General features: G+C 50.4%; 1 protein-coding gene across 1 annotated transcript; it reads left to right on the top strand.

The window, feature by feature from the left end:
* The first annotated feature begins 11,353 nt into the window (after positions 1–11,353).
* On the top strand, positions 11,354–17,806 carry PIANP (PILR alpha associated neural protein). Its single transcript, XM_058282688.2, has 6 exons — positions 11,354–11,609; positions 13,729–13,795; positions 14,019–14,530; positions 15,134–15,215; positions 16,036–16,257; positions 16,601–17,806. Exons 2-6 carry the CDS (start codon positions 13,779–13,781, stop codon positions 16,620–16,622), a joined length of 855 nt encoding a protein of 284 aa, XP_058138671.1. The 5' UTR covers positions 11,354–11,609; positions 13,729–13,778; the 3' UTR covers positions 16,623–17,806.
* The last annotated feature ends 2,537 nt before the right edge of the window (positions 17,807–20,343 follow it).

Below are 20,343 nucleotides of genomic sequence, written 5' to 3'. Positions count from 1 at the left end.
TCTTCTCCAGGAGGCACCAGGAATAGAACCCAATACCTTCCATGTGTTAGGCAGGAACTCAATCACTTGAGCCACATCTGCTTCCTGATATTGCCAATTTTTTAAAAAAGATTTTATTTTTTTAAATTTATTTTTATTTTTTATTTATTTCTCTCCCCTTCCCTGCCCTCCCTGCCCCCCCTCAGTTGTCTGCTCTCTTTGTCTATTTGCTGTGTGTTCTTCTGTGTCTACTTATATTCTTGTCAGCAGCACCAGGAATCTCTGTCTCTTTTTGTTGCGTCATCTTGCTGCGTCAGCTTTCTGTGTGTGTGGCACCACTTTTGGGCAGGATGCGCATTTTTCGTGCTGGGTGGCTCTCCTTATGGGGCACATTCCTTGAGCCTGGGACTCCCCTACATGGGGGACACCCCTGCATTGCATGGCACTCCTTCCATGCATCAGCGCTGTGCATGGGCCAGCTCATCACATGGGTCAGGAGGGCCGGGGTTTGAACCTTGGACCTCCCATGTGGTAGGCGGTCGCCCTATGCATTGAGCCAAATCCGCTTCCCTGGTATTGCCTTTTAAAGTATTCATCATACTACATATTTATGTTATATAAGACTTATCTTTATGTGGATTTTTTAAAAGCATTGAATTCAATGCCCATTCATGACAAAACTCTTAGCAACTTAGGAATAGAAGTCTTCCTAAGCATGATAAAAATTGTAAAAACAGGGAAGTGAACTTGACCCAATGGATAGGGCATCCACCTACCACATGGGAGGTCCGCGGTTCAAACCCAGGGCTTCCTTGACCCATGTGGAGCTGGCCCATGTACAGTGCTGATGCGCGCAAGGAGTGCCCTGCCACGCAAGGGTGTCACGCGCAAGGAGTGCGCCCCGTAAGGAGAGCCGTCTAGCACTAAAGAAAGTGCAGCTGCCCAGGAATGGCACCGCCCACACAGAGAGTTGACACAATAAAATGATGCAACAACAAGAAAAAAACACAGATTCCTGGTGCCACTGATAAGGACAGAAGCAGTCACAGAAGAATACGCAGCAAATGGACACAGAGAACAGACAACTGGGGGCGGGGCGAAGGGGAAAGAAATAAATTAAAATAAATAAATAAATAAAATAAAATCTTTAAAGAAAATTGTAAAAACAAAACAAAAACCCCTACAGCAAATACCATTCTTACTGGGAAAACATTGGAATTATTTTCTTTAAACAAAACAAGGATGCCAGCCATCACAGCATCTACTCAATAATGTACTGAAGTTTCTGGCCAGCCCAAGAAAAGGAAATTAAAGTCACATCACTGGAAAGCAAAAAGCAAAACTGCCATCATTTGCAGATGATCTGATTGTCTTCGTAGGCAATTGAAAAACTCTCTAGAAAAAATATTATAAATAAGGGAAATCTTATCAAGGTGGCTCTAAAATGAATATTCAAAAGCAATTACATTTTTATAAGCCTGGTCCTGTAGGGTTTTTGGTTTTGTTTTGTTTTTTGCAAAAAAAAAAAAGTGCAAAAATGTAATATTAAAAAAAATGCATTTATCAGAGCACAAAACAATGGAGTACCTAGTAACAAATATAACAAAAGACGTGCATTATCTGTATGAAGAAAATCATTCAACTTAATTGAAAGACATTAAAGACAATTTACATAAATGGAGAAATCTCTCAAATCCATGATAGGAAGTTACAATATCAAAAAGATGTCAATTTACCTCAGATTGGACTTTAGGTTCAATGTAATTCCCGTAAAAACCCAGTGGAACTTGACAAGCTGATTCTCAAATAGAGCAAAGCCCAAGACATTTCTGATGAAGGAGAGTTTATGGGAAGGCTGGTGTTTGCTATTGAAGATATCTAAATTTATTTTAAAATAGTGGGATTTAAGAAAGTGTACTAGCAGTGCAGGTTTTAAAAAGTTGACAAATGGAATAAAATGGCATGTTCAGAAAGAGATCCATGTGCATATGGGACTTTGATATATAACAGAGATAGCAAAGCAGGGCAGAAAAGAAGGTCTGCTTAATAAATGGGGCTAGAATATGGATTTTCCATTTTTGAAAAATGAGAAATAAATCCTTAGAATATATCAGACACAAAAGTCAATTTAGGATTTAAGTATGAAGAGCGAAATTTAAAAATTTTTGAAGAATATACAGGAGACCATTTTACTGATCAAGGATGGAGGTAAGAGTGGTTTTTTTTAATACAAGACAAAGCATAATCATAAAACAAATGGTTGATAATATGCCCATATTAAAATTAAGAACTTCTGATTATCAAAATATATCATGAAAAAAATGAAAGAACAGGTCACAAAAAAATATCTTCAAAAGAAGAAAATATTTGCAACATACTTAACTGACGGATGATTAGTATCCAGAATATATAAAGAACTCCCATAAATCAATAAGAAAAGCACAAACAACAGCCCAATGGATGAAACATTTCCCAGAAGAAGAAATTCAAAAGGCTAAGAAGCGTATGAAGAGATGCTCAACTCTATTCATAATTAGAGAAATGTCAAATAAAATCTCAAAATACTATTGTACACCAAGTGGATTAGCAGGAATTAAGTCTAAAAATTCAAGTGTTGGAGGGAATGTAGATCACTGGGCACTTAAATATTGATGGTAGGAGCGTAAATTGAAAAACAAGTTAACATTATTTCTCAAAGCTGAGAGATTATGTTCACAATCTAGCAGTTCCACCTAGATATATACCCTAGAGAAACTCCTATACATACATATAAACAAGGAAGAAGCATAACAATGTTCACATGTTTATAATAGCAAAAAACAAAAACAAAAGAGTCAATTCCTAAATCCATCAACAAAAGAGTATATAAATAATGGAATATTTGTTATATTTGCACATTGGTACATTATATTCCAGTGCAAGTGTATGAAGTACAGTAATATGGATAAATCTTGGAAACATAATATTGAGTGGAAAAATGTGCTAGAAAACTACATACAATATCATTTTTAAAAGAGCTCAAAAATAAGCAAGGCGAGGGGAGAGGATGTAGCTCAGTGGTTGAGTTCCTGCTTCCCATGTACAAGGTCCTGGATTCAATCTCTGGTATCTCCTAAAATAATAATAATAATAGAGTGGCATATGGGAACCCTGTATTTTATGCATGATTGTTCTGTAAATCCACCACTTCTCTAACTTAAAAAAATTAATGATTATAGGGAGGAGGCTGGGGATGGGAGAGGGGAAAACAAGGATGCAAGTTATTGGTAACTTTCTAGTCCTTGGATTGAGTGGTGGGTTCACAGGTAGTCTTTGTATTTTCCAACTTTATTACTAACATGTAACTAACATAGATATTATTGTCTTGTACATCAAAGCATCAAATTATATATTTGTATATATCTATATATATGGCATAAAGTTAAATAAAATACTTTCCAGCTATAGAGACAAAAGAAAAAAAAGAATGACTCCAACATTTTTGTCCTCAGCAAATGGAAGAATGGAGATGCTATTTATTAAGAGAGAGATGGCTGAGGGAGGGCGGCTTTGCAGTTGGATTAGAGCAAATCTAGGGAGGGAGAGGGCTTGGCTGGAGATAGGAATGTGGAAGTCCTCAGAAGAGTGTTTAGAGCCCCAAAGCTGAATGAGCTTTCCTGGGGAGTGACCATGACTACAGGTAGAAAAGAGAGCTGTTTTAGTTCCCTGGGATGCTCAAGCAAATATCTTGAGATGAGTCGACTTAAACAGTGGGGATTTATTTGCTCTTGGATTTGAGATGAAAAGAAAGTCCAAAGAGTGGCATCATCGAGACGAGGCTTTCTCCTGTGAGACCATGGTGTTCCGGGGCCGGCTGCTGGCAAACCGCAGGTCTTAGTTTGTCATGTGGCAAGTCCCATGGTACCTCTCCTGGCCTCTCCCCTCTCTTCCAGGTTTGGTTGGTTCCAGCTTCTTGTTCCCTGCAGCTTTCTCTCTCTGTATCTGAACTTCATTCCGCTTATAAAGGACTCCAGTAAACAGGATGAAGACCCTGATCTATGTGGACCACACTTTACCTGAAACAGCCTCATCCAAAAAGTCCTACTTGGGGAGTGGGTGTAGCTCAGTGGCTGAGCAGCTGCTTCCCATGTATGAGGTCCCAGGTTCAATCCCCGATGCCTCCTAGGAGAAGAAAAAAATCCTACTTACAATGGGTCCACACCCAAAGGAATGGATTAAATTTAGGAATATGTGTTTTGCTGAGATACATACAGCTTCAAAGCACCACAGGAGCCAAGATGTAGTGGACAGGAAGATGGGAAGAAACTAGTAAAGGAGGCTGGAAGGAGCAACCAGTGAGTTAGGAAAAAAACCAGCAGAGTGTGATGTCTTAAAATTTAGGTAAAGGACGTGTTTTTAGAAGGGGAAATAATCAACTGTCAGAGGCTGCTGACAGCCAAGTGAAAGGACATTTATAATTGACCTTTGGATTTGGAAATGTGGGAGTCATGGGTAGCCTTGCCAAGAGGATTTTCAGTGGGATGATTTGGTTGAAAGTCTAAGGGAGTGTTCAAAAGCGTTTGGGGGAAGCAGATGTGGCTCAAACATTGAGCTCCTGCCTACCACATGAGAGGTCCATGGTTTGGTTCCCAGTGCCTCTTAAAGAAGACAGCAAGTTGGTGCAGTGGGCAGAAACAGCAAGCTGACACAACAAGATGATGAAACAAGAGACAGAAGAGGAAAAACATAATAACAGACTCAATGAAGCAGGGAACTGAGGTTGTTCAAGTGATTAAGCACCGTCCTCTCACATTGAAGGCCCTGGGTTCAGTTCCCGGTGCCTCCTAAAGGAATAAAGAAGATGAACAGACACAGCAAGTGCAAACAATGAGGGGGTGGGGACAAATAAATAAATAAAATAAATATTAAAAAAAAAAAATTGGGAATGCCTTCATATGTTAAAATACTAGGAGGCTGTGTTGGGGCCAAAGAAGCTGTCTAGTCACAGATATGGAAAGATCTCAAAGATATGTCATTAGGTGAAAAAGGAAAGATGTGGAACAGTGTATATGGTACACCAACATTTATGTAAAATTCATGGGGGGATTAGAAAGTCTATTACTATTTGCTTTTATATGTATGAAGAAACTCTGGAAGAATGCATAGACAATCATTGGAGGCAGGGCTTGTTTTGAGCTGGGAGAAATTGTAGCATGCTTGCATGCTGCTGGGAATAATTAAATAGAGAGGAGGAGAGTGATCATGGGGGGAGAAGGAGGGCCAGTCGCTGGAGTAATGACTTTGAGTAGGTGAAAGGGGCTGGGCTGCACCCACGGAGCAGTGGGGCAGGGAGATGTGGTGGAGGGAGGAGGGGTTCTCCTCTAACTGCTTCGATCTTCTCAGAGAAAGAGCAAGAACATCAGCTGAGAGTGAGAAGAGGAGAAGACTTTGGGCATTTGAGCACAGGAAACAAACAGAAACTTACACAGACAAATATTAGGAGCCCCAAGTGAGCCCAGGGATGGTGATCAAGGAACAGTTTATAGGGAAGCAGATGTGGCTCAAGCCACTGGGCTCCCATCTCCCATATGGGAGGTCCAGGGTTTAATTCCCAGGCCCTCCTGGTGAAGGCGAGCTGGCCTGTGCGTCAAGCTGGCCCGCGCGGAGTGCTGACTTGAGCAGAGCGCTGGCCTGAGCAGGGCGCTGTTGCAGCAAGATGATGCAACAGAAAGAGACACAGAGGAGAGACAATAAGAGACACAGCAGACCAGGGAGCTGAGGTGGTGCAAGGTGTTAAGCACCTCTCACCCTCTCTGGAAGGTCCCAGGATCAGTTCCTGGTGCTCGGGGTTTAAGATTTTAAAAAAAGAGAGAGAGAGAGAGAGTTTATAGAATTTATAGAGACTGTGGGTGTGGGAAGTTCCTCAAATTCCTCTGAAGGCACATTTATCATTCTGTATGTCATTGTCTCCCTCACTAGATGGGAAGCTTTAAGAAGGCAGTGATTTTGTTCTTTTTCTCCAGTGTATCCCCAGCTCTTGGCATAGTACCCAGCTAAGAGTAAGTATTCAAAAAGTATTTGTTGTAAGATGGAGTCAAAAATACTGGAACTAATAGCTAATGACTCAAAGTCCTCAGGATAAGAGGCGCTTACTCAGGTAGGGAACATTCACTAGATAAATTCGATCCACACCCATCACAGGAGGAGTCCGTGGGGTCCCCCAGGCCCAGAATGCAGCGTGATTTGCACATCCAGCCTCTCTTGGCCTGGCTCGCACCCAGCATGCACTGTTTTTCCCTGCCGCTGGGAGGACAGCCCGCTCCCTGCCGCTCTGACCTGGGAATGAAGGGCTGTCAGGGACAGATGGGCAGGAGGGCAGCCACGCAGATGCCAGTCAGAACAGCAGGCTTCTTTCCGGAAGGCGGAGTGCCTGGCTAATGATAGTAATAACTCAGCGGAGGGAGGGCGTGGGACGGGTATGGGTGTGACAGAGACTGGGCCTGAAGCAATGGGCTTGGGGCAGCCATGGGGAGGGCAGGCCTAGAGAAAGGAAAGGGGCAAGTGGGGAGCAGAGGATGAAGCATGCAGAGAGGGCAGGAGTCTCCGGAGAAGTTCAGGGAGCAAATGAATAAAGAACACCTACTAAGTGCCAGGCACAATGGTAGGAGTCGGGGTACAGGGTGAATAAGACAGATGAGGTTTTTACAGTCTGATGTATTCAGGGGTGAGGGCGGGAGCAGACAATAAATAGAATACAGATATCAGAGCATTTCAGAAAGCGAGGAGTTGGAAAGACAATGAAACAGTGATGAAATAGGGGGCCACTTTAGAATTTGAGCAGAGATCTCAATGTCAAGAAGGATCTAACCAGATGAGGATGGGGGCCAGGGCAAAGCATTCCAGGACAAGGGAACTGAAAGCACAGGGGTGCAGAGAGAATGATTTTGGATGTTCAAGAACAGCAAGAATTCTGATCTGACAGGAGCATGGTTTAGAAGGGGACTACAAGTTGGTGGCTTCTCTTTACGAGGAGTTTAGATGTATGCAATGAGGAGTCGCTGGAAGATTTTAAGCATGGGAGAGCATATAATTTATATTTTTAAAATATCGCTGGATATTGTGAAGACTAGTGTGTAAAAAGCAAGGACAGGGAAGCGGACTTGGTCCAGTGGTTAGGGCATCCGCCTACCACGTGGGAGGTCCATGGTTCAAACCCCGGGCCTCCTTGACCCGTCTGGAGCTGGCCCATGCACAGTGCTGATGCGCGCAAGGAGTGCCGTGACACGCAGGGGTGTCCCCTGCGTAAGGGAGCCCCATGCTCAAGGAGTGTGCCCCGTAAGGAGAGCCACCCAGCGTGAAAGAAAGTACAGCCTGCCCAAGAATGGCGCCGCACACAAGGAAAGCTGACACAACAAGACGATGCAACAAAAAGAAACACAGATTCCCAGTGCCGCTGATAAGGATAGAAGCAGTCACAGAAGAACACACAGCGAATGGACAGAGAGCAGACAACTGGCGGGGGGAGGCGGGGAGAGAAATTTTTAAAAAAAAGCAAGACTAGAAGTGAGGAGCCAGTTATAAAGCTATTGCAATTTCCAGATGAGAGATATGGCTTGGACCACGGTGATAACAACAGAGATGGAGATAAGCAGGTGGATTCTATTTTGGAGGTGGAGCCCACAGGCCTTACTGATGGGTTACATAAAGAGAGGGAGTCAGCGAGAAAAAGGAAAGAGAAGCTGTTTCCTGGGATTTTAGCCTGAACAACTAGAGTTGCCATGACCTGGGATAGGGAACATGGAGAGAGAAAAGGATGGGAAGCTTCAAGACATCTATTTTGGCCACATTAGCTTAGCACGGCTATTAGACATCCAAGAGGAGATGTCAAGTAGGCTGTTGGATAAATGAGTCTGGAGTGCTGGATATAAATTAGGACTCCTTGACATTTACATAATGTTTAAGCCCTGGGACTGGATGAGATCACCAGGCAGAGAACGTGGAAAGAGACGAGTCCAAGGACTGAGCCCGAGGAGGCGCCAACGTTTAGAGGTCGAACAGAGGAGGCCTGAGAAGGAACTAGGAAAGTGTGTTGTCCCAGAAGAGTAAGGAGGAAGATAAAACATTTAATGTGTGTGTGTGTGGGGGTGGGGGGGATGGGGTGGGATTGGGACAAAGGAGGCTGCTTTTGATAGAGATTAGGGAAGGCCCAGAGGAGAGGACATTGGACCTGAGTGAGATGTGAATGAAAAGAGTGAGTCATAAACCTACCAAGTCCATGATGATGGGACAAAACAGTGTCTTCAACAAATTGTGCTGGGAGAACTGGATATCCATACCAAAAGAATCTCATCAACTCAGAATGGATCAAAGACCTAAATATAAAAGCCAGGACAATAAAACCACTAGAAGAAAATGTAGGGAAACATCTTCAAAACCTTGTAATAGGTGATAGTTTCTTGGACCTTACATCCAAAGCACAAGCAACAAATGAAAACTAGATAAACGGGACCTCCTCAAAATTAAACACTTCGGCACCTCACAGGACTTTGTCAAAAGGGTGAAAAGGCAGCTGACTCAATGGGAGAAAATATTTGGAAATCACATATCCGATAATGGTTTAATGTCCATGATATGTAAAGAGACGTTACAGCGCAACAATAAAAAGACAAACGACCCAATTAAAAAATGGGCAAAAGACTTCAACAGACATTTGTCCAAAGAAGTAATACAATGGCAAATATATATATATGTATATTCAACATTACTTGCGATTAGGGAAATGCAAATAAAACTACAAGATATCATTTCACACGTATTAAATGGCAACTATTAAAAAAACAGAGAACTATGAGTGTTGGAGAGGATGTGGAGAGATAGGAACACTTATCCACTGTTGGTGGGAATGTGGAATGGTACAGCCACTGTAGAGGACTGTTTGACAGTTATAAGGAAATTGAATATAGATTTGCCATGTGACCCTGCAATACCATTACGGAGTATATACCCAGAAGAACTGAGAGCAGTGACATGAACAGACATCTCCCCACTGATGTTCATAGCAGCATTATTCACAATTGCCGAAAGTTGGTAACAACCCAGGTGTCCCTCAACCTGAGTGGATAAACAAACTGTGGTATATTGACATGATGGAATATCATGCAGCTGTAAGAAGAAATGAAGTCGTAAAGCATACGATAACATGGATGAACCTGGAGGACATTATATTGAGTGAGGCAAGCCAGACACAAAAGCACAAATACTTTATGATTGTGCTACTAGTAACTAAATAGATTGTGTAATCTCGTGGAGTTACTAAATTCAATATGGGTCACGAGAAAATCGAATGAGTTTAGAGAATGGAAAGCTGAGGGTTGACTTGTGCAGAATTGGTAAAAAAAGATGTAATCTTTGGGAATGAATAGAAAAGGTGAAAGCCCAACATAACGTTTGTAACTAGCAGTACAATTATGTGGGTATGAAAGTGGTTTAAAGGGAATGTCTGAAGTCATATATAGTACTAAAAAGAAATCTAAAAAATGTAACATGGAACTGTATAGCATAGTAAAACCACATCTGAATTATGATATGGGTAGAATTGTATATATGAGACTGTTTTTCTTTGAAGTTGAACAAACATATTTTTTATAGATTTATTTATTTTTCAAGATTTATTTATTTATTTCTCTCCCCCCCCCCCAGTTGTCTGTTCTGTGTCCATTTGCTGCATGTTCTTCTTTGTCCACCTGCATTCTTGTCAGTGGCACTGGGAATCTGTGTCTCTTTTTGTTGCCTCATCTTGCTGTGTCAGCTCTCCATGTGTGCCGTGCCACTCCTGGGCAGGCTGCGCTTTTTTTGCTTGCGGCGGCTCTCCTTGAGGTGCTCGCTCCTTGTGAGTGGGGCGGTGGACACCCCTGCATGGCAGGGCACTCCTTGTGTGCATCAGCACTGCACGTGGGCCAGCTCACCACATGGGCCAGGAGGCCCTGGGTTAGAACCCTGGATCTCCTATGTGGGAAGTGGACACTCTACCAGTTGAGCCAAATCCACTTCCCCAAATGTATGTTAATACCATAAAATGTTAATATCAGACAAAAAAGACCCACTAAATTGCTAAGTGAAAGAAACCGGACACAAAGTACTACATATTGTATGATTCCATTTACATAAAATGTTAATATAAATCAATTTTTAAAGATGAAATTAGATTAATGGTTACGTAGGGCTGGGGAAGGCATACTAAGGGGTGTGAAGTTTTTCTTTTCGCATAATGAAATGGTATTAAAATTGTTTTTGTTGATGAATGCACAACATTGTGATTATACTAAAAGCCATTGGTCATACAGTTTGGATAGATTGTATGGTATGTGAATATATCTCAATAAAACTGCTTGATAAATAAATAATTGTGCAAGAAGAGCCAGAAACAGCTGCAATGTACAGCAAGGGAAACAGAGAGATTGAGAGGTGAAAGATTGTGTTTGATAGTTTGTCTGTTTTTTATTATTATTGAAACAATGAAAATGCTTTAATAATGATTGAAGTGATGAACACACAACTGTGTGATTATACCAAATACCATCGATTGTACTCTTTAGGTGAATTGTATACTTTATTAATATGTAGCAATAAAATTGATTTTTTTTTTTTTCAGTTATGGTGAAAAGCCAAGGGGAAGGCATTTCAGCAGCAGGCACAGCAAAGGTCCTGAGGCAGGTTAAGTTGGTCTGGTCCTGGGAACAGAGACCAGGTCCAATATGGCTGGAGGGATGGGGAGGGGTAGAAGAGGAAATCAGAACTACATTGGGGCGAGGCCATATAGAGTCTTGTAAGCTACAAAGAGAAGTTTGGATCATTTTCCAAGGGCTGGAAAAGCCACGTGGTTTAATTATTTTAAAGATCATTTGGGTTACTTCAGAACGAATGCATCGTGGATGGACCAGAGTGAAATCCGGGATAATCCAAAAATGGTACGGGGCCTTGACTCCAGGCCCAGGTTGGGTGACTCAGATTCTTAGAAACCGTTTGAGCGACCATGGGTGTCCACGGAGTTGGGGTAGGGAAATCTAGATCCCGGGGCACCGGACGGCCACTCGCCCCTCACTGCCCTCTTCAACCCTCCACCGACAGCAAGCTGGGCGCGCCTCTTGCGGCGCGGCGGCAGGAGGATTAAATCATGCGCTGTCTACAGGCGGGAGCCGGAGAGGCGGAGACCCAGTCCTCCGAGCCGCCCGGCGGAGAGCGACCGAACTGAGGCAGCCGAGCCGAGCGCAGCCCGAGCGCAGCCCGAGCGCAGCCGAGCCGAGGGCAGCCCGAGCCCAGCCGAGCCGAGCGCAGCCCAGCCGAGGGCAGCCCGAGCCCAGCCGAGCCGAGCGCAGCCCGAGCGCAGCCGAGCCGAGGGCAGCCCGAGCCCAGCCGAGCCGAGCGCAGCCCGAGCGCAGCCCGAGCGCAGCCGAGCTGAGCATCTCCCGCCGCCGCCGCCGCCGCCGTCGCCGCCGCCCCGCGCCCCGGGCGCCCGCCCCCCACCCGCTCCAGCGCCCCGCTGCCAGCCAAGCCCCCCGACCATGCCCCGCGCCCCACCAGCACCGGCAGCTCCCCAGCCCCGCGCAGCAAAGAGCTCCCGCAGCCGCCGCGCCGCTGCACCCGGCATGCAGGTGAGTGGGAGGGACCCCCACGCCCCCACCCCGAGGGAGCCCGGCCCTGCTCCTCCCGACTCGGCGCCCTTCGCCTCGCGCCCCTCCCGGTGGGGTCCCTTGCCCGGGCTCGGGGCTCCAGCTCCCAGCTTTCCCTCCCCGCCGTGGTCTCCATCCCTCTGCTGCTCCGGTCTCCATCCTGCCCTCCCTGGCGCAGCGGTCACCGTCCCCGCGGCTGCCTCCGTCCCGCCTTCGGCTCGGGGCATCCTCCTGCCTCGGGCCCCCTCTCCGCTGCCGGCGCTCCTGCCTCCGGACCCCTTGCCGCCCTCCTGCTCCTCCTTTGCCCCCACTCTCGCCGCTTTCCCTCGGTGCCCGGGGAGCGCGGGCCCGTGGGAGGGGTGGGATGGGGGCCGCGCTGGGGCCGGTGTCCGGCTCCCCCCGCCCAGGCCCCCGCCCCACCCCCCAGCTCGTCTCCTGCGCACAACAGGTCGGTGAGGCTCGAGGAGAGGGTGGGGGTGGCGCGCCAGCCGGGGGGCTGCGGGCTTCCTGGAGGGGGTGGCTAAATGGAGCGCGGGGTCCTAGAGCTGAGTTGACGTTGGAGGGGGATGCACTGGAGCGAGGGGCGAGTCCTGGAGTCAAGGCCACAGCTGTCCCTGTGAGCCTTCTCCGCTTCACTGGTCCGCTCGAACACTCCTTCCTCCCTCCCGCTGGCTGCTAGCTCCCATTTTTTTCCCTCCCTCTCTTCTTCCCACCGTGCCCCCATCCCTATGTCTTTCCATATCTCCATATCCCATTCAATCTGAAGAAACAATTTCCAACTCCTCCATCTTTGCCCTTCCCCTTCTCTCTTCTCCCAGCCCTGCCTCCTCTCATTTTGTCTTCTGTATTAGGTTCTCTCCTTTTGCATCTCCTTTTTCCCCTTGCCCGGTCCATCCCTTTCTCTCCCATTTCTCCACCCCACATAGACCTGCCCCTTCTTCTCCAGCTCCCTAACCCCCTTCTTCCTGCCTGCCCCTTCTTCTCCAGCTCCCTAACCCCTTCACCTCTCTGTCCCTCCCCCTCCAGACCTTTCCTCTTATCTTTTTCTCCCTTAGCATCCCCCACTCTTCCCCAGCCCATTTTCCTTAAGAACTGATACCCACCCCCAAGCTCTATACCCTCTTCCTCCTCACCTCCCCCCTCCTTCCTCATTCTTAACCAGCTGTCTCTCTCTGAGTTCATCACCTCTCCACATCTCCCCACTGCCCACTTCCCCAGTTCCTTTCCCAGCCTTCTCCCATTTTATTCCTGTTATCCTCTGTGAGTACACCATGTGCAGATTTAGACCCAGCATCCAGAGGACACTGGGCGTCACATTCTCATTCATTCTGGGGAGCCTGATCGGGAAGCACCCCCTCAGCCCCAAGAACTTGCCCTTCCACTTTCAAAGCTGACCACCCCTATTTTCCCAGGAGAATCTTCTCTTTGTTCTGGAGAGCTACATTTAAGGGGGTGGCCTCTTCCCAACTTCAGCTCCCTTCAGGGGGCACCTGTGCATTTGAATGATGAACTATTAAGAGCAAAAATTATATTTTTCTACTTTTTCTCCCACCCACTTCTCTTTCTGTGTCTTTTCTTCCATCCTTCCATCTCCTCCTGCCCTTCTCCTGGAAGATGCAGACTCCTGGGGCCAATCATAAGAGAAATGCCTCGGACCGCAAGTGGGGTGGGCAGGCTGGAGCCACCCCCCACGCTCACGCACACACTCACACATTCAGATTGACTTCTCCTTCCCTCCCCCCACCTTCAGACTCCCTCCCTAGCGGTAGGTGCTCCAGGAATCACAAGGTTCTTGACTCTAAATTAAGATCCAAGGAGAGCTTGGAGCTGCAGGCAGAGGAAGTGAGAAGGAAGGAAGCTGGAGAAGCAGCGAATAGACTCGGGTGGGGAAGTAACAGGAACCTGGGGAGTTGTAGGTAGGGGCTGGGGGCTGGATAAGGAGCCACTCTGGGAGGGTTTCCCCCAAAAGGATGCTGAGAAGCAGTGAATCCTGGGTGGCGGCAGGGGTAGAGGTGGGAATAGAATTGGTGACTGAATGAGCTGGGGGGTAGTACACAGGGCTGGCCCAGGTCGGGTATGACTACCTCCTTTTTTCCCCCAGTAAAGGCCAAAAGTTGAAAATCTGGATCACAGCTGAGGAAGACCTCAGACATGGAGTCCAGGATGTGGTAAGTTTGGCACAGCAGAGGGGAGCTTGGAGACCACTGTCCTTGGCGTGTTGGCCCCTTCCCTCCTCGGCCCACCCAGGGCTCTCCATGCTGAGAGCTAGACCCTGGGAAGATAAGACAAGAGGCCAGAGGCTGTCCAAGGCCCACCTGCTTCTGCAGAAATACCTGGAGGGAGGGCCGTGGCTGCCAGGATCTCTCACCTACCTGCTCTGCCTTCTTGCAGGCCTGCACTCCTGCTGTCCCACCTCCTCCCGCTCTGGCCACTGCTGTTGCTGCCCCTGCCGCCGCCTGCTCAGGGCTCCTCCTCCTCCCCTCGAAACCCACCAGCCCCGGCCCGCCCCCCCTGTGCCCGGGGAGGCCCCTCGGCACCCCGCCATGTGTGTGTGTGGGAGCGGGCACCCCCACCAAGCCGATCTCCTCGGGTGCCAAGATCGCGGCGGCAAGCCCTTCCGGGCACCGCGCCCCCCGCCACCCCATCGGGCTTTGAGGAGGGGCCGCCCTCATCCCAGTACCCGTGGGCTATCGTGTGGGGCCCTACAGTGTCTCGAGAGGATGGAGGGGACCCCAACTCTGCCAATCCTGGATTTCTGCCCCTGGACTATGGCTTTGCAGCCCCCCATGGGCTGGCTACCCCGCACCCCAACTCAGACTCCATGAGGGGCGATGGAGACGGGCTCATCCTCGGAGAAGCACCTGCCACCCTGCGGCCGTTCCTGTTCGGGGGCCGTGGGGAAGGTGAGTGGGAGAGGCTGGTGGAAGAACCTGAGGGTCAGAGACAGAGGCCGTGGCTGGTAGCCCCTTCCACAGATGTGCCGGGCACCAAGCTGGCCAGGGAGGAGGGCAGAATGGAGACGATGCCATCTGACTATCAGGGAGTTCAGGTCTGCTGGAGGAGGCAGATATGTCAACGCTGGTGGCAAGGCATAAATGCTGTCATTCAGGCACGCACAGCATGTCTTTAGGAGGAGACAGACAGGGCAGGGCTAGGAAACTGGACCTGGGAAGAAGGGTGGGAGTATTCCAAGCAGACCATGACCCTGGAAGAGTAGGCCTGCAAGGCGAAGACTGGGCTTGGGGAGTGCCGACGAGACAGTTGTCTCCACTCCCCAGCTCCTGTGCAGGAGCCGCCTCCTCCGCACAGGAACTCATCAGATTTGGTGAAGAACATTTGGAAAAGTAGAGGAAAAGGATTGGGGAGGAAAAGAGCTGAAAACTCAGGGGAGAGCTGATGATAAGAATAAAAGGGGCAGGCTCCCCGTGCTGTCTGACCCCGGAGCCTGCCCCCACTCCGACTCCCACTGCCTCGGGCCTCCCTGAAACTGCCCCCCCCGCCATCAGGTGTGGACCCCCAGCTCTATGTCACAATCACCATCTCCATCATCATCGTTCTGGTGGCCACTGGCATCATCTTCAAATTCTGGTAAGCTGGGGGGGGGGGGGTGGCAGGGCCCACGAGTGGGGCCAGTGGGAACGAATGGTCCTCTGGCTCTTCAGGAGGGAGGGAGCAAGGGCGACAGCACCTTTGCTGAGGATGGTAGGGTGGGAAATGGGGGGTGAAGGGAAGACCTTGGAAAGAAAGAAGTAGTGAGGATTGGGGGGTGGGGTGGGGAGACAGTGAGAAATCAGGGCCAAATCCTTCCTCTGCGGAAATGCAAGGGTGTCAGCAGAGATGGGGGGTTATTTCTGTACCCTGGGGGCTTGTTAGGCACCTCTGTCCCCACTTCCTGCCAGAAAGAAAACTGACCCAGTCTGCAGGTCCCCTGCTTAGGGCTGTTTGGGGGCTGAAGGAGGAGGAAAATCTGGGGCTTGCTTTGCACACATTTAATAATGGGCCACTCAGTCCTTCACACTTTACTGAGAGAATCATGAGACTCAGGACTCCAGGTCATTAGCTGACTTTGAGGTGGCACTAAACCTGCCAGGCGCCTCCCTCCTCAGCAGGCGGCAGGGGGAGTGCAGGGGGAGGGGGCTGTTTTGGGAGACCATGGGGGCAGGGGGGCGGGAGGCTCCTTCTGTGGCTCTGGAGCAGGTTCAGGACCAGAGCATGTGCCAAGAGCATCGAGAGCACGTGCCCGAGGCCCTGGGAGGTGGGGACGTGGTTTTATGGGTGCACGGCCCCTGGACTTAGTACAGGGAACTGTTGGGGGCCAAGTTTCTCTGCCGTTGGATGGTGGGCGCAGGGCAGAGGGTATCTCAGTGTGTGAAAGAACCTCTTTCGTCCCCATGTCCCCATGGTCCAGCTGGGACCGCAGCCAGAAGCGGCGACGGCCCTCGGGGCAGCAGGGTGCCCTGAGGCAGGAGGAGAGCCAGCAGCCCTTGACCGACCTGTCCCCGGCTGGTGTCACTGTGCTGGGGGCCTTCGGGGACTCCCCCACCCCCACCCCTGACCACGAAGAGCCCCGAGGGGGACCCCGGCCTGGGATGCCCCAGCCCAAGGGGGCACCAGCCTTCCAGTTGAACCGGTGAGGGCAGGGGGGAAGCAGGGGGGAGGGAGGAAAGGGAACTAGGTCTGCGGAGGAGCTCTGGGCAGGGTGCTCCCTGGGTGGGTGGGGAGGGGCGGGCCTGGCCCTCCCACAGCCCCCAGCTCTCCTTCCCAGCCCCGTCCCTGGCTCTCCCGAGGGCGCTGGACCAGCTCCTCTCCGAGGGGACCCTTCCTTCTCCCACCTTCTCTGGATCCATGTCCTGTTCTCGTGCTGCCGTTGAACTCTGCCCTCTCACCCCGCTCCCCTTTGTGGCCTTGGACCTGCCCTGTGATTCAGACCTCCCCCTTGGTCCCTGACTGTGCCCTTTCCCTCTTCCTCTCAGGATTCCCCTGGTGAATCTGTGATGCCCCCAATGTCGGGGCGCCGCCAAGCAGGAGGCCGAGGGGCTGCCATAGCCCCCATCCCACTGAGGGGGGGCAGCTGTGGGGGGCCCAGCCCGCAGGTGCCCCTGGCTCCTGCCCTTGCACCCCTGGAATCCTCACTGGCCCCGTGGGCAGTCCTCTCTGTAGGTGGGGGCCTCATATTTGTGGCTTCTGGCCCCCATCCCCACCCTTGCACACTCACACGAAAGCCTTGCACACTCACCCTCACAGGCCACGGCACCCACTCATGTCGTCGTCCAGTCGTCTTCTGCACCCTCTCGCCGCAGCCGGCCTCTCACATTCTCCCTCTTGTTTCCTGTGTTTCATTCTTTCTTTTCCCCCATCCCGGGCTCAGCTCAGCCTCTCGGTGGCTAGCGTCACATGCACACCTTACCTCTCCCCTGCATTTCCTGGCCCCTTGTTGTGGTGTTGTGTGTCGTGCTCACACTCTCCCTCATGAGCACCTGCTGATGTCGTTTCTGTGGCCCCTGCATGCTGCCCTGGAGGTGGGTGGGAGGTGAGCCGGGGGCCCCTCGTGCCCTGTCTGCCACTGTCCCATCCCATTCCATGTCGTGCGTTACTGTCTCCCCCATCCCACTCCAAGGGTGCTCTCATTACCCTGAGGGCTCCCCCATGGGAATGTGGGTAGTGAGACCCCAAACTTCTCCCCCACCCCGCTGCTAAATTCAGATGTCTGAGAGATGGCTTTTGGGGAGCCACCTGCTGCACTAAAGGAGAAGGGGCTCCCATTCGCCCTGCCCCAAGCCTTCTTGTCTTGTCTGCCCTGGCTGTCTGCGTGTGCGTCACTCTCTGGAACTCAGAGCCCCCTGAGCCAGTCCTTCCCTTCCAGCCTCCCTGAGGGCTCCCTCACGCCACTGAGCTGCCAGGAATGGGAGCCAGCTGGCTCAAGGCCATTGGGAGCTCTGCCTCCTCTTCCTGGGTGCCTCTCCTCCCTCCTTCATTCTGCCATTCCCCTTCCTTCCCGTTTCTCTCCCCTTGACTTCATCTCCCCTCACTGTCTCTCCACCTTCCTTCTTCCCCTCCTACCTGGCTCCTATGCTGTGATATATATTTTTGTATTATCTCTTTCTTCTTCTCGTGGTGATACTCTTGAATTCTTGTGGGATGTAAGTTTCAAACTTTTCAAATAAAGCCTTTGCAAGATATGTGAGTCCCTGGTTCTGCCTGATGACCCCTGTGGAGCACAGAGGGGACTGGCGGCCAGGAGGGAGGGGAAGGGGGGCGTGGCCTGGCCTGCGCTGGCCTGGAGCTGGGAATCAGGCCTTCAGCGGGAAAAGAGAAAGAACCAAGAGAGACGGAGGGAAGCAGCCCTGAGGGGGAGCAGCGGAGCGGAAGGGAAAAGGTGGCTTGCTTGTTACTTGCCAGTGAAGGGCAAGAGAGACCATGAAGAAAAGGAGACTGAAGGAAAGGGAAAATTACCTAGAAGGGCAGGCAGTGGAGCAAGCGAGCAAAGGAAGAGACAGCCAGGAAGACAGATGGAGGACGGTGCAGGGTGGAAGGGGAAGGGGAAGAAGGAAAAGAGCGGAGGGGGGAGCCCCAGCAGAGGCTGCCCTACCCGGTTCACTTCCAGCCTTGCTCCCTAGCCTGCTCCCCTCCCCACCTGCCCCCCCCAAAGCCCAGCAGCATTAAGGTGCTGGGGTTGACTGTCATCATTGACTGTCCTTCCTCTCTGAGAGCGAGTCTCTGCTCGGGGAGGGGGCACACCGGACACAAGGCTTGCATCTGGAGGAGGGAGCACAAACCGCTCAGCTGGCACCAGTCACCCCTGAGGCCCCAGTTCTAGGTTTGGCTCTTGCAGCAGCCCAGGCAAAAGCCCACACACCAGCCTGTCAGCTGTTGCCAGGCTCTGTTCCCATGGTAACCACCCAGGCCCCATTTCTACCCCCTTCTCCATCTGTGCCCCACTTGGTCCCTGGAAATGGGGTAGCCCCGGGGAGGATGGAAGATCGCCGAGTGCACGAGAGGGCAGTCTGGGCTGCCGGGACTGCCCTGCCTCGGCGTGCTCACCTTGGAAGCCGGAACGCGGGATGGATGTGTGTTTGGCAGTGTGTGTTTGTGGTGTTTAGGAGGTTCGCCGTGTACCGAGGGAAGTGTGACTGAGTGTGAGGGTGGGAAGGTGGGAGCGTATTTCATGGGCTCGGAGCAGTGTGTGCGTGTGGGGCGTCAGACGCCCTGAGAGAGGAGGAGTGAGGAGCTAACTAAAAGCAGAGGTGCGAGGAAAACAAACTTCTGGGGAGAGCGCCGACCAACCCAGGGGGCCCTGGAGCCATCCCAGGAGGGGCAGCCACGCCCGGTGGAGGGATGGAACCGATGGATGGGCTGAGGGTGCTCTTGGGGGCAGTGAGGGAGCAGGGGAGAGGGAGCCTCCCTAACCTTTCCCTTCTTTCCCTGCAGGAATCTTATCTAGTCCTTGTCTGTGGGGTGAGGGTGGGGAGAAAAGAGGGCACACTGGGCTCTAGCACCTTCAGCAGCTGTCTCTGCTCAGAGGGACAGCGTGACCCCACGGCTCATCCATATGCAGAAGACCCCTAATGAAGAAGGAATTAATTACTGCTTGATTAGACTGCTGTTTCTCTAAATTTAAATAAATTAGAATACTCCAGCAAGGCACTGGAAAGCCTTGCCTGTTCCCTCTCCCTAATTGCCCTCTTTCCTCAGGGAAAGTCAGGTGCAAGAAAAGACTGAAGGGAGACGTCCTAGTCTCAGAGTTGTCCTAAAGGAACCATCCTAAACTAGATCAGCTCACACGCCACGTGCGTCGGGGCGTGAGGCCCTGCAGAACAGGTCCTAACCTTTATCTCCCGTAGAGTGGAAAAAGGGACTGTGGGGCCTCAGGCGGGCCTCAGGAGCCTTGAAGGGGCTGAGGAGAGTCACTGCCCAGTGCCCGGCAAGCACACAAGCAAATGGCCTTGCTGCCCTCCCAGGAGTCAGAAGGCACCCCTGGGACCAGTGCCTCTCATCACCACGTTTCCTTCGCCTCCTAAGGCGTGCGTGCATCAAATGACTCAGCCGGGCTTCACTTAAGCATTTTTCTGGAATGCTTACCACTGTGGCTCAGACCAAACCAGGGAATGGGGAAGCCCCCAGGAGGAGGGATCTCCCAAGCAGAACTGAGGGTGTGGAAGTGAGTAGAGATGGAAACTGTGTGCCAGCTGTAGATCCCCAGGCTAAAATTAACAACCCTCCTCCCCCGACACCCCACATTTATCTTTCTCAAGCATTTCTCTAAGGAGTTCAAAGCACTTAAAACTTGCTTCTTATGGCAAGGGCAGGAATGGGGCTGACAGACACTGAGGTCGGGGGAGTACTAGCTCAGGTAAATAGGAAAAGAACAGAAGAAGAATCGGCTTTTGTTGTGATTACCACTATTTTGCTTTCACTTTTCCACCCCAGCCACCAGAGTCAAGGTTTCTTGATTCTACAGTCTCTAACCCACGCAGAAGCTAGGTTTGGTCACCTCTGAGCCCTTTACACCCTTCAGCTGCCAACTGAAGCTGCTCAGTTAACAGACTGTGTGTGGAGCCCCAAAATGGAATAAAGAGAGGCACATTGGGCTCTTCAGAGCTTTTTAAAAAAAAGATACTACATTTACAAGTCAAAAATAAGCATCTCTATTTAAACACTTAATTATTAATGTTTCCTGTGTGCTTTGCTACTTCCTAACAATGACCTTGGAAAAATC

This window comes from Dasypus novemcinctus, chromosome 20, assembly GCF_030445035.2.
Source record: "Dasypus novemcinctus isolate mDasNov1 chromosome 20, mDasNov1.1.hap2, whole genome shotgun sequence".
NCBI classification, from domain to species: Eukaryota; Metazoa; Chordata; class Mammalia; order Cingulata; family Dasypodidae; genus Dasypus; species Dasypus novemcinctus.
Note: the sequence above shows the minus strand (reverse complement) of the source record. Positions and strands in the feature narration are given on the sequence as shown.

What these genes read in the sequence shown, in the direction of transcription:
- PIANP (XM_058282688.2), top strand. An exon ending in GTTCGGGGGCCGTGGGGAAG is followed by an intron (nt 14,531 to 15,133) that starts GTGAGTGGGAGA and finishes CCCCGCCATCAG; the next exon opens with GTGTGGACCCCCAGCTCTAT. An exon ending in CCAGCCTTCCAGTTGAACCG is followed by an intron (nt 16,258 to 16,600) that starts GTGAGGGCAGGG and finishes TCTTCCTCTCAG; the next exon opens with GATTCCCCTGGTGAATCTGT.